The sequence below is a fragment of the Adiantum capillus-veneris genome, chromosome 24, assembly GCF_014529385.1.
Source record: "Adiantum capillus-veneris isolate H3 chromosome 24, ASM1452938v2, whole genome shotgun sequence".
Lineage (NCBI taxonomy): Eukaryota > Viridiplantae > Streptophyta > Polypodiopsida > Polypodiales > Pteridaceae > Adiantum > Adiantum capillus-veneris.
In genome coordinates, this window is record NC_140954.1 from 39651779 (window position 1) to 39665841 (window position 14063).

Below are 14063 nucleotides of genomic sequence, written 5' to 3' on the forward strand. Positions count from 1 at the left end.
TTAGTGCAAATGTGCTAAATTGGGACAGTTAGAAAAAAAAATTTAAATAATTATGCATGCAAGATATAAGTGGCAGACATGCGACCGTGCATGAGGCATAACTATTCAATAAAGTAGCTGATAATTATGTGTCATATGACCATTCCTATGCAATAGATTGTGTCAAGAAAGTTGCTTACTTGAAATGGCCTCTTTATGCAATTGAATTTTTCGTTCCTCTGCGTTGCAACATTGGAGTTGAACTGTAGCACCAAAAGGCATAACTTCCTTGTAATTCTTGACTTATTTCTTCAATCTTACCAAATATATAGGAGAGCATTTGAACTTACGTCCTTATGCACCTATTCAATTGTAGAGTCTTTTAAACTTAAGGTCCCCCATCTGTTTCTAGTCTTCAATTATGGATAAACAAGATAATAACATCAGATTTTGGCAATCAATTTTTTAAAAAACTTTTCTATGTTTGATTTAAGCACTTAACTTTGAGATTGAGGAGATGTCTTCATTCATTGTAGATAACACAATTTGTTGAATAAATTGAGCATTAGAAGCCAATGTGCATAATGCCTTTTCTCTTTCTTCACCACTCAAATTGTTCAACCTGCCATTAAATCTTGTTTTCATATCATTACAAGCGAATACATGACATAATATGAGATTTTACAAGCTAGGAAACTTTAGTGATTCATATGGTTGCTTAATTATCTAGTTGAGCAAGCATCTTAAGTAATTGAACTACAAGCAATAATTTCTTTCATATTATCTAATGGTATATATGAGCAAAGTAACACAATTCATACACAGAGTTAGCTTGTCTAAAAACTTCAACAACTACACACAAACATACATAAATATATATACATGTGCATGCACACATAAAGGTACATATTAGAGCGTGCACGCACATGTGTACAACACAAATCCGCTGAAAACATCTCTTCTAATAGTATTAATGCCCAATAGCTGTGGGTGTAAGACTAGGAATTATATTTATGCCTCCATTAACCACATATGAGCATACTTTCATGAAAGACTAGATGTTGAGTTTCTTATTATGTACAACAAATGCAATTAAGATCAAGAAGGGGTGTCTGATTGCGCCTACAAAATTAAAAAAACAAAAAACAATGGGAAGGCAGTGTCCAACCACTCGATACAAACATGTCGATTTACATACATGCATGTTAGGACAAGGGTTTGGGCAAGGGACAAAGTACCCATAGGTTTGGGAAAGGGGCCTCATATCCAGGGCTCATATATAAGGTCTGGGCAAGGGCCAAAGGGAAGGGGCCTTATATCCCAAGCCTAGACCCTTGTCCTCACACTGCCTAAGCCCTTGTCCTCACACTGCCTAAGCCTGTGGCAACTGGTGATTTACTTTCTAATAGACATCAAACAAATGATGTTGAACTAGACAATTACCCCCATAGTGAGAGGGGCCAATAAGTGGCAGGGGTCCCGAAGAGAGAACTTTAAAGACTAGAGATACAACAAAAAGAGTTGGGATATTATTTTGAACTAACTTGTACCATCTATTTTTCGCTTGAGTGCAACTTAAGTTTCTAACCCCCTCTTTTGTTCAACAGGAAAATAAACGTGGGCTCAAGCTCACCATATTTTGCACCAAATGAAAACTATGTTTGGGCGTGCTTTGTTTGAGCTCTTGTCTGAACCACTTTATGCATATAAATTGGCTACATATCTAATCTTACACAAAATGCCACGGATAGGGAGGCACCTAAAAACTAGAGAGAAAGGTGAGAAAAGGATTACTTTTATAAGGAATTGGTTGATAGAGTTATGGTATCTCTTCGGATTCGTCTAGTTGGTCCCATTCTCTCCCACGGACAAGTGATAGAGAGTGGAGGCTGTTTTGTGGTTGTGCCCAGCCAGAGTGAGGTAGTTTTCTCATGTCAGGGTATGCCTAGCTATGTAGCCTTGGGTTTTGGCTCTATTCCATGGCCTAAGTGTCTTTTGTAGGCCCAGGGAATGAATACCCACGTGGCTTAGTGTCTTCCTCGCTATTGTGTGGGGGCAGAGGTACAAGTCGGGTAGGATAGGCTAATGCCTACATATAGGCATGACTTGTACGAGTACCAGTTTCAGCCAAAGAGGGGACCCGCAAGAGGCAGCCCTAGGGTGGGCATCCAGCCTTGGGGAGGAAGGGAGCTACATTTTTGGTAGACCTCTCCTCTTGCGTTTTTTAGTGGAGGCAGATGACCTCATAGAGCCTTTGGAGCAATCTTTTCCATAGAAAAATTGGATTGCACGAGCACCTGTGTAGGGCATAGATTCAACCGATTCTCTTCTCCACAGTTGCTATGTATATGTATGTGGCATTACAAGCATTCTTTAGTGACAAAGGATCTATTCATAGTCAAGCTAGATTGGAGTCGAGGCAAGTGTCCACCGAATCGAAGGTCAGTTCATATCTCCACTGCATCTTCCATTGCCTATTTTGACATGGTTTCAGAGCCTTGGTATCTCAATCACCTTGGATGCTTGGTGTAGGCTGATTCGGTGCCGTAATAGACTTGATTGAGAAAGAAGAAGTTTGTTGGTTTTCTTCAACTCGGAGCTGATTTGGGTATTTGAAGGCTATGGACACTCATCTACGACTTTCCTACCTTTTACCCTTCGTTAACCCGACCTCTCTTCACCAAGGGGGATCCTGTGGAGGATTCATGATGTGGAGCATTGCTGGATTATTCAATCTTCCCTGATGGAGTTGTACTACCGTGTCTTTCCGCAAGGGAAGCAAGCATGCAGCTTTTGGTTCCAGAGGGGGAGTCATTTCTTTTCCAGCCTTTGTCTTCAAAGAGGTGTTTAGACAGCAAAGAGATCTTCTTAAATACTTTTGGAGCAAATTTTTATGGTTGTGTTTTCTTCGAGGAGATGGATTTGGCTGAGTTGATGTGCCCTTCGCAATTGCACGTTATCTTGGAGTTGCTAACGGAGCTATCTATCAGAGGAATTTATTTGGGCTGATTTAGAGTTCCAACCTTGTCCTGTATAAGCAGATACGTAGTTTCAGTCGATCTTCAAAAAGGAGTAGTAGGTTGATGATTCAATTGCACTTTGTACCACGATATGGATTATGGATGACGGAGGGCGATTTCATTCCTCCTAAAAGAAGAGGATGTTCTTTGATTTTTTTCTTTTCCATACAAGGATGAAAGTTTCGATTCCGGCTTTAGTTGACTCTTGTTCATTTGGTATGCAGCAAACCAAGTGCACGTTCCAATGCATGTGTTGGAGTTGGCTTTGACAAGCACATGACGATTCTTCTATCTCTAGTACCATTTCTTGTATGATCATTCAACTAGAAGGTGAGACCTAGCGGTGGAGCATATGGTGCTAGATGCTTAGCCAACCATGACAACTGTTCGAGGAGGTTTTGTTGGAGTGTCGACTACTCCTATCACCATGTTCTCTCCATCGGACGGTAGTGTAGGCCTACAACTTCGGTCACTCTTACACCCTTTTGTGACAAGTTGTGGGATAAAATTTGCAATCTCTTGTAAGCGATATTCTTGATGTCCGACAACAGATGTGTTGAGACTCTTTAGAAGGGTTTGCATGCACTGTTGGGAATTGGTAGGGACATCTATTTCCTAAATCCATAGTCACCACCATTTGGAGGTCTCTCTCATGCATCCCTTTGGAGAGCTCCAACCTTGGGACAACCCATTCCGATCTTCGTGAGCATCCTGTAGCTCCCCTAAGCTGTTCCTTTACTCTCACCTTGGGTGTTGGTATTATGTTGTGTATTGGATATTGATTGCACAATTAAGTGGGTATATTCTCTAGCACAAGTGGAAAAGACAAAGTGTTCACTGAGATTTTAATGAAGTAAGTTACAACAGTGGCCGTATATGTGCTCTTTTGGAGTTTGGCACATTGTATTGGATTGATCATTGATTGATCTTGATAGATAAGGAAGAGTGGCAGACATACGATTTGATCTTAGGGAGTTTGCTCGAGTAGCGAGATCTTGCAGGACCCCAACGACTTCTTTGATGGAGAACCAATCTTCCTATGAAGAGTTGCAAAAAAGAAGAGATGGACAAGGGGTATGTCAAGAATGGAAATGTGTATGGTTATGAAAATGAAGTTCTTTGAACAATGCAGGTTAATTTACAAAGAGGGAGCATACCTGGTAGTGGGTCGAGGGGCAGGTCTCACATCGTCTTGAGGAGCGGAGAGAAGAGAATGAAGAAAAGAGGTGAAGAGAGGATCCTCGGCGATGCACGAACCCGACGCTCTTGCAGCGCCAGGAGCGGGCATTGGTCCTGAGCGACGATTCCTTGCCGCTGGAAAGCAAGCCTGCAAGAGGCCCTGCACATGCTCATCATCTTTGATGGCATTGGGATGAAAGTAGTGATTGTAGAAAGCGGGCCCCGGTGGAGGAGGAGGTGGGGGTCCTGCTTTTCTGGGTCGTCTTCGGCGCTGCATTTTGCTGCCATCATCATCATCATCCTTGTTTAGCGTCATGCCAAAACACTCTTCTACTGTGGAAGAAGTCCAAAGGAAGGAAAGCTACAATTGTGGGTGATCGCCCCGCAAGCGTCTGTCTGTGCGCGAAGCGAAACAAGATTTTAAATTTCTTAGAGCCAGGTCTCAATATGAATTAGCAATTTTAGTGATATTGAGGCTTCCAAGTGGTGGTGGTGGTGGTGGTGGGGGGGGGGGGGGGGGGGGGGGTGGCAATTCATTTTAAATCAATTAATGGGTTTGTTACTGAGAAGGAAAAGTAACTCTCTCTCTCTCTCTCTCTCACACACACACACACACACTCACAAAGCCCTTTGTTTCTATATCACATTTTGTTACATCTTTACATCATGATGATGAATTCCATCATCTTAGCGTGTTGACTATGCTACACAATCTTCCATCAATTTGTCTCTAATCATAGACCAAGGCAAAGTAAAAATATGGGAAGTATGCGGATCAAATACGACCGAGTTTCTAGCATTCCACAGAAAGGATAACATCCATACTCTGAGAGAAGCAATACAAAGGTCTAGACCTTCAGCACCCCAGTTTTAATAGTTCCAAAGAGAAAACTATATTTGGACATTTTGACCTTCCATTGCATCATACATACATTATACAAACATAACCACCGTGAGTGTACAATTGGGCAATTCCAAAATAAGTGTTACCATATACATGTGGTAGTGATGTGTGTGAACACACTAGGACCGTCGGGGCATTTTTTTCCCTCTTTAGGAGGTTTTTTCCACCGTGCATTGTATATACGCCCATCACTCTAGGGCTATCTATCTTTCCATTGCACACTAAGTAACACACTCTCTATTGTGTGCCTTGAGCTTCCTTCGTCTTCTCCAAGCTGTGTGTGTTTCTCTGCAACCCTAATTCCAACAATTGGTATCAGAGCAGGTCACATCCTCCCGACCTTAGTCGCCAGCTGCTCCAGCACACGCCTGCTCACTTTCTCCGATCTCAGTGAGCTTTGGCAAGCGTTCGCAGGTCAACTAATGTTTAGGGAGACCTTGAAAAGCTCGGTTTGCTTAGAATTTTGATTTGGGCTCATTTCGGCCTCCGTTTCCACTACAGGTAGTACTGCATAGGCTATTTCGTCATTTTGTGCAGAATTTTTGTCGGTGCCGTTTTTTGCATAACAGGTGCCTTATAATCTTCTACGGTTTGTGCTATATAGCACAGGCTGTTCTCGCTCCGTTTCTCCTATTTTCGGGCAGTTTTCACATCAAGTGCAACATTTACCATGGCTGACAACAACAACACAAATGTGTTCAAGATGGTTGCTGCTGAGGACAGGTTGGATGGGGACAACTACCCTATGTGGGCTTATATGATGCAACATGTTCTTGTGTCAAAGGGTGTCTGGAACATTGTGCAGGGCATTGATGTACATCCTGGTTCTGAGGATGTAGGCGATGTGAGGATGTTGCAGGTCTTGCTGCAAGGATTGCAGCTGTTAGAGTTGTTTTGCCTACGGCAGAACAAGCTCGTTGGGATGTTAAGGATGCGCAGGCTCATGCATTGATTGCGTTGTCTGTGAAGCGCACCATTGTTCCTCACATCCGTTCAGCAAAATCTGCAAAACATGCTTAGGATATTCTAGCAGGTCTTTATGCAAGCCGCAATGAAGCTAAAATTGCTTTGCTGCGTAAAGAGCTGGAGTCGAAGATTATGCATGAGGAAGATGATATGGACACTTTCCTTGCTAGTGTCAAGGATATCAATGAGCAACTTATTTCTGCAGGTGAAGTTATTTCAGACACTTCCCTTGTGCAGACTGTTCTTGATGCCTTACCAGATTCTTACCAGACTTTTGCTAGTACTTGGAGACTTATGACTCAAGGAAATCCAGAAGTTTTCAAGTTTGATGCATTATGCACATTGCTCTTGCAAGAGTCACTTTCCAGAAAAAACTGGACTAGACAACGCGCAATTGAACAGGATTTTATTGCTTCTCAAAGAAAGGGTGGCAACAGCAATGCAACCACTTCTTATGGTTCGGCTGCGAGTGGCAACAATTATGTTCCTAATGCTTCTGTTGGCAGCAATTCTTCTGGAAATTCTGGTGATAAGGGCAAAAAGAAGATGCGTTGCCATTATTGTAAAGCAAATGATCACTTGATCAAGTCGTGTCCTAAGTTGAAGGCCAAAGAGGCTAAGAAGAAAGAGGGTGGTTCCACTGCAAATGTTGGTTCCACTACAAATGCAGCCATTGTTGAGTCTTCTGTGAAAGGAGACTGTGCTGCTGATGTTGATGCAGAATGGGCTTTTAGCGCAGAGTGCACTTACAATCCTGTTGTCCATGATGCATACTTATCAGTTGCTGCAGATTCACATGTGTGGTATTTCGACAGTGGTGCTACAAAGCACATTACCTCACATCGTGAATTGTTTACCTCTCTCGAGTCTGTCCCTCATGGGAATCAGTCACTTGTGCCAACAACGCCTCTTATCCAGTTCAGGGAGTTGGAAAGATTGTGCTCACTGCTGCTAATGGCAGTTCCTTCACACTTGTTGATGCACTTTATGTACCTGGGATCAAGAAGAGTCTCTTGTCTGTATCCGCACTTGCTACACTTGGACTTGTAGTCAAATTTGTGGATGACAGATGTACAGTTCATGATCTCAGTTTTGGTGATGAAATTGTTGCATCTGGGCTTTTGTGCTGTGGGCTGTATAAGCTCACTTTGTATGACAAGTGTGGACAAAATTTTGCAAATGTTGTTGCAGATTCAAGGGCTATTTCAGATGCAAAACTTTGGCATGTACGTTTTGGTCATCTGAATTTTGCCAGTTTGCTGCGTTTGCAGAAATCTGATATGGTTTCTTCTTTGCCACCTCTTGAAGCACCTGTCAAACATGTTTGTGAAGGCTGTATTTTGGGTAAGATGCACCGTTCTAAATTTTCAAAGGATGGTTCAGTTCGGGCCACATGCAAACTCCGTCCTTGGGCAATGACCTGTACTTCGTGACTTTCATTGATGATTACTCCAAGCATGCATGGGTATTTTCACTTAAAGCGAAGTCCGAAGTTTTTATGTGCTTCAAACACTTTTTGGCTATGGCTGAAAATGTCTCGAAATGTACTATGGGCACCCTCTGTTCCGATCGAGGGGGGGAGTATATGTCTCATGAATTTAATGCATTTCTGGCTAGTCATGGGATAAAACACCAATGTACAATGCCTTATACACCTCAGCAAAATGGTGTTGCTGAGAGGAAAAACAGGTCACTGACGGAAATGGCACGATGTATGGTCAAACGTCAAGCTTATGTACTTAACACGTGTCCTACGAAAGCTTTGCAGTCTATTACTCCATATGAAGCATGGCATGATAGAAAGCCTTCTATTGAGCACATGCGTGTTTTTGGTTGTTTGGCATATGCTTTGGTGCCACAAGTGCAACGCAGAAAATTGGATGATAAGGCTGTCAAATGTATTTTTGTTGGTTATAGTGCTGAAAGCAAAGGTTACAGGTTGTATCATCCGCAAACAAAACATATTCTGGTTTCTCGGGATGTAGTGTTTGTGGAAGATTCTGTTCAGCCCTTGCTGTCATGTACTAGAGACAGTAATGTAAGCTCACAGGACATTTATGACACATTGTTGCCTCTTTTCAGTAATGGAAATACGAATGTAAGTTTCAATGAGGCAAATGTATAGCCTATGGGGATTTGTGAAAATGTTTTAGATCAGCCTATTACTGATGCAGATGTACATGATGTACTTGATGAGGAAAGGGCTGAAAATGAGCAGGCTAGAGGTATGCCAAAATGGCTGGTGCACACTTTGCGTGACAGTAAATTGGATGCACCTTTGTCTAGTCGTACTCGTTCAGGCTCTCGCCATGCATCTTATGCATCAAATTGTTATGCTTTGGCTGTGTCTAGTTTACATGATGTTGAAGAGCCTCTGTCTTTTGATGAAGCAGAGAATTTAGAAAATTGGATGGCTGCCATGCAATCAGAATATGATGCACTTATAGAAAATGACACATGGACTTTATGTGATTTGCCTCCTGGAAAAAAGGCCATTAGTACGAAGTGGGTTTACAAGTTGAAACGCAAGCCGGATGGTGAGATCGATTGCCATAAGGCTCGACTTGTTGCAAAGGGTTATGCACAACAAAAAGGCATAGATTATGAAGAGATTTTTGCTCCCACTTGTCGTATGACTACTGTGCGTTTTCTATGTGCATTGGCAGCTCATTTTGGTTGGGATGTACATCAATCAGACATTGTTACTGCTTTCTTGAATGGTGACATATTTGAGGAAGGTTATGTAACGCAGCCTGGCGGTTTTGTCATAAACGGACAAGAGGACAAACTGTGCAGATGTAAGAAGGCTCTGTATTGGTTGAAGCAATCTCCTCGTGCTTGGTATGAGAAAGCTGACACTCATTTGGTGAAATGAGGCTTTCGTAATAGTCCAACAGAAAGCACATTGTATGTAAAGCATGAGGATGATGTATTTCTCATTGTGGTTCTTTATGTCGATGATTTGTTGATCACTGGACCAAATGAGAGACATGTTGCTGAATTTAAGGCTGATTTGAATGCTACTTTCAAGATGAAAGATTTGGGACTGTTGCATCATTACTTGGGTATACAGTTTAAGCAGTGTGATGGTGGTATTGCCTTGTGTTAGAAAAGTTACATAGAGACATTGCTATGTAAGTTTGGACTTGAGGATTGCAAACCTATTGCCACTCCCATGGAAACAGGTTTGAAGTTGAGTCTACATGATGCTAGCGATCCTGCTGATGTCACTCTTTACCAAACTGCTGTTGGCTGCCTCATTTATGTATGCAACACAAGGCCAGATATTCAGTTTGCAGTCTCATAGGTCAGCAGATTTATGCATAGCCCAGGGTCTAAGCATTGGCAGGCTGTCAAGAGGATTTTCCGCTACCTTAGTGGCACTTTACATCTTGTCTTGTTTTATCCCAAGGGGGGATCATTGCCGCCAAACTTACATGCTTTTTCGGACTCAGATTGGGCTGGTTGTTTTGACACGCTAGTGTCCACAAGTGGTTTTTGTTTCATGCTTGGCAGTTCATGTATATCATGGTTGAGCAAGAAGCAACCTACTGTGGCCAGTTCGAGTTGTGAGGCTGAGTATAGGGCAGTCTTCACAGCTACGGTTGAGTGTGTATGGCTCAGACGCCTTATGGCTGATTTGGGTGTTGGACAGGACACTGCCAACACTATCTACACTGACGGTCAGAGCGCATTGGCAGTTGCGAGGAACCCATTTTTCATGCTCGCACAAAGCACATTGAGGTGCATTACCACTATGTTAGGGAGAGGCTCTCAGTAGGAGAGATCAACTTGGCTTATTTGCCAACACAGGACAACCTTGCAGATCTTTTCACAAAGGCATTGTCTCGTGAGAAGCTTGAAGCTTTCCGCAAAGCTTTGGGCTTACTCCCCTTTGTGGACTGATCCTGTCCTCAGGGCATGGCAGTTCCCTTTACTCATGTGCCAGCTCTCGGTCACCGCATCACTCCAAGGGGGATTTGTTACCATATACATGTGGTAGTGATGTGTGTGAACACACTAGGACCGCCGGGGCATTTTTTTCCCTCTTTAGGAGGTTTTTTCCCCCGTGCATTGTATATACGCCCATCACTCTGTATCTTTCCATTGCACACTAAGTAACACACTCTCTATTGTGTGCCTTGAGCTTCCTTCGTCTTCTCCAAGCTGTGTGTGTTTCTCTGCAACCCTAATTCCAACAATAAGTGTCTAACAATTTCAAGTTGACCATAATTGGGACATTTCCCATCAAACATTCTTTTCTTGGTTAGTAGCTCACCTATGGGGAGGCCCTTGTCATGATCCTCCACAAGAATACCTTATGTTTAAAGCTAACTAATAAACACCATACATCCCGCAACTGTTTTAACCACAAGCTTTGAGAGTAATTGAATTGCCACATCTTGTTGCATATGACCTAGATCAGGTGCAAGTAGTACTTTTTAGTTGATGAAGACCACGAATTTGCTGCAATGTCTGGCAATGCCCAATCCTTGAATCTGCGAGTGACATCCTGGTTGCATGAAACCCTCAAATTGAATGCAAGTAGTACTTTTTAGTTGATGAAGACCACGAATTTGCCGCAGTGTTTGGCAATGCCCAATCCTGGAATCTGCAAGTGACATCCTGGTTGCATGGAACCCTCAAATTGAATACATGAGCACACAACTGCCCCCAAGCAATTCTAAGGCCACATCCCAATCTGAATCTTCTCCTACATTCCTTTAAGATTTTCATTCAAGCATGAAGAAAATAGAATAGGGGATGGCTTACAACATCAAACAACAGGGGATTGAGGGGACACCCTTGCATGAGTGACCTTCCCACCTTAATGGAAGGAGATATTCTCCCATTAACTTTAACCCTAGAGATTGCCCCTAAGCCTAATAGTTGAATACAGTTTTCTATTCTCTGACCAAACCTTGGTCTTTTCATTACATTCACCACAAAGCCCCAAATAAGTGAGTCAAATGCTTTGGCAAAGTATAGCTGCAGCAACACAACTTTCTGCTTATATTTCTATGTAACCTCCATCCCAAGCATCACTGCAAAGATGTTATCTAAGACTGACCTTCCCCCAATGAACCTGATTATGCCTCATGTATGCGTTTTCTTAGAAAAGGTAATATTCTTATTGTAATCGCTTTTGCCAGCAACTTGTATAGTATTCACATCATGGTTATGGGTCTCCATTCAGATAGAGAGGTTGGAAAATTCTTTGGCAGCAATTTGATGATGCCCTGTTTTAGCAATGGGTCCATGTGTTGAGCTAGCTAGATGTTATTGATAGTTGAGGTGATCAAATCTTTCAATCAATCCCAAAATTCCACCAAGAATCCTTTGGTTAATCCACATATACCAAGAGTTTTTTCATTAGCCGGATTTTCAAGAGCAAATTGTAGCTCTTGTTGATCAAATTGTTGTTGCAATCTTTTGGCATTGCTTTCCTCAACACAAGGATCCACTATTGAAAGTAGAATATTAACAACTTGTTGCCTTTCAATAGGCTGATCAACCTCACTATTTAGAATTCTCTTAAAATGCTTCTTACATTCTGCCAAAATCAGCTCAAGTTTGTTAACGATGGTGCCATCCTCTTTTACAACTTTGGACATACATCTGTGGAATGCTTAGCCCTAGGCCTATTAAAGAAGAACTTTGATGAACACTGTACATCCTTGAGTTCAGCCTGTCTATAGAGGAACCTAGCCTTGAGGGTCATGTGAGAGTCAAATTCTTTTAAGGTTTGCCTTGCTGCAGCTAGGTTTACCAACTCTGATTCAGTTATCCTAGACACATCTTGAGTAAAAACCCGCTTTATGAACTTTAATGCATCTGTTACTTTCTGATATTTTTAATTAGCCACTTGTTTTTGCACAGTTCTAATACATTGTTGCATGTTTGCACAAAAGAAATTCCAAACATTAACTGGATCATTATCTTTAAACACATCATGAACCCATTGAATCAAATTATTCAAAGACATTTTAGAAATTGGATGCTTTAATAAGGAATTGTTCACCATGAGAGGGCGGGATAGACCCACTTTCTTTATATGTGATTCACATGAGGCAGCTGACAGAACAAGCACGACATGGAAATGCTATAATAGAGAACATTGAAAATCCACAAACATTTCAGCATTAGATGGCAACCAGTGAGTCTCGATAAAGTACATCCTCAGGGGGTTCACTATGTACAAGTTATGTATATCATGTGCGTTCAAAGAATACTTTTTAAACTCCTTATCTATGAATTTTTGAAAAATAGAATACACCCTTTTTCTATTCAATCTGTATTTTGGTTAGGTGCATGAGGAAGAGAGAGAACACATGAGAGAGTGAAAGAGAGCAACTTGCAACCTCAACCTGACCTACGTGCTTGCATGGAAAGTAGCTTCTTAAACGAGAGAGAGAGAGAGAGAGAGAGAGAGAGAGAGAGAGAGAGAGAGAGAGAGAGAGAGAGAGAGAGAGAGAGAGAGAGAGAGAGAGAGAGAGAGAGAGAGAGAGAGAGAGAGAGAGAGAGAGAGAGAGAGAGAGAGAGAGCACTTTAGATCCTTCCTTTTTCTTCTCATAGTAATAAGTCCATTAATTAAATCAAAATAATTTGGATCCCCCACCTGGAAGCCTTAATATCAATGCAAAGTAGCTTCCCAAACGTGAGAGAGAGAGAGAGAGAGAGAGAGAGAGAGAGAGAGAGAGAGAGAGAGAGAGAGAGAGAGAGAGAGAGAGAGAGAGAGAGAGAGAGAGAGAGAGAAGAGCGATGTCGGGTTAGGGTTTTTCCATGACGAGGGCACTCAGGGAGAACCTCCATCAACTGAGACCATTGCTCTTCACCAATGCACTCCCCAGCAAAGCTCGACAACCCCCTTCTCTCAGGTCAACTATTTGATTGATTTAGCATGGCATTGCTCTCTACATTTTAGCTCAACCCTAGAAGGGCTGTAGGCCATGAAGTCCTAGGCCAGTGCTCTATCGACTTTGACCCTGTGGTCATGGCCAAATTTCTCAAGGATGCCCTAACCCCTGATATCGAAGTTAAGGGGGGACACAAAATCTCCCTCAGCTTGTCTGTTGTTTGGTCTCAGCTAGTCGTTTTCAAGGATAGAGCTATAGTGATATTCTTTGCAGGCAAGCTTCCTCACATGCCGGATATTATGGTGGAAATCAAAAGGGAATTCCAATGCCCAATGGTTGACAAGATCTTTTATTCAAGCTTTTGTTTGTTCGAGATAATGTTCTTTAAATTTGAGGACAAAATGGCCTTTCTTACGGCCTCCACGGTGGTGCTCTGTGGGAAAATCTTACACATCATTCCATGGCAACCCATTAAGCTTATCAAGGACAAGCATCTGACTAAATGTTGTGTTTGGGTAGAGTTTGTTGACCCAGAACTTTTTTTTAAAAGTGAATTTGGACCTTGTTTGGCCTATTTACCAAGCAAAGACAAGAATTGTCAGACATCCTACTCTTGCAGTGCACTAGAAGCTCTTGCAGCCTAAATCTTGACCTATTCGCATCCAAATTCAATTTTGAGTATACCATTGGGTTGTTGAGCACTAGGAGAATCTTGGGATCAAGTTTGGACAAAATCTGAGCAGTTAGACATCCTACGCGTAGGATGTCTCCAGCTTGATTTAGGACTCCAAATGAACCTCTGAGCACACCACTGTGATCAGCACATCAAGGAGAAGTTGGGGTGAAAATTTCAAGTCATTCTGAGCAAAAAGACATCCTACGCGTAGGATGTCTCAAGGACATTTTTAGGTCCAAATGAAATTCTGAGCATACCATTGTGTTGTTGGACTTAAGGGGAGTCTCTGGACCAAATTTTGTTAAATTCTGAGCATATAGACATCCTACGCGTAGGATGTCTCTAGGCCAGTTTTAGGGTCCAACTGTACTTTTGACCATACAGGAGTGTTCACAGTGTCACAGAGATCCCAAATTTTCTTTTAAAATTGAATTTGGACTCATTTTAACCATTCTAAACTGCATTTCACTGTTTTGGCTATA

The 14063-nt window shown here is 42.1% G+C and overlaps 1 protein-coding gene across 1 annotated transcript; it reads right to left on the bottom strand.

Annotated features, from left to right (window-relative positions):
- Nucleotides 1-367: 367 nt before the first annotated feature.
- Nucleotides 368-4562, bottom strand: LOC147426242 (uncharacterized). The gene is made up of 3 exons (XM_086499218.1): nucleotides 4157-4562; nucleotides 482-601; nucleotides 368-392 (listed from the first exon to the last, which is right to left on the bottom strand). Exons 1-3 carry the CDS (start codon nucleotides 4492-4494, stop codon nucleotides 368-370), a joined length of 483 nt encoding a protein of 160 aa, XP_086355344.1. The 5' UTR covers nucleotides 4495-4562.
- Between the last annotated feature and the right edge of the window lie 9501 nt (nucleotides 4563-14063).

Excerpts from the sequence above, each read along its gene's own strand:
- LOC147426242 (XM_086499218.1), bottom strand. The coding sequence starts at position 4,494 with ATGACGCTAAACAAGGATGATGATGATGATGGCAGCAAAATGCAGCGC. Across the intron at positions 602-4,156 it reads GCCCCTCGACCCACTACCAG|GTTGAACAATTTGAGTGGTG; the intron begins GTATGCTCCCTC and ends ATTTAATGGCAG. Across the intron at positions 393-481 it reads GACATCTCCTCAATCTCAAA|ACTAGAAACAGATGGGGGAC; the intron begins GTTAAGTGCTTA and ends CCATAATTGAAG.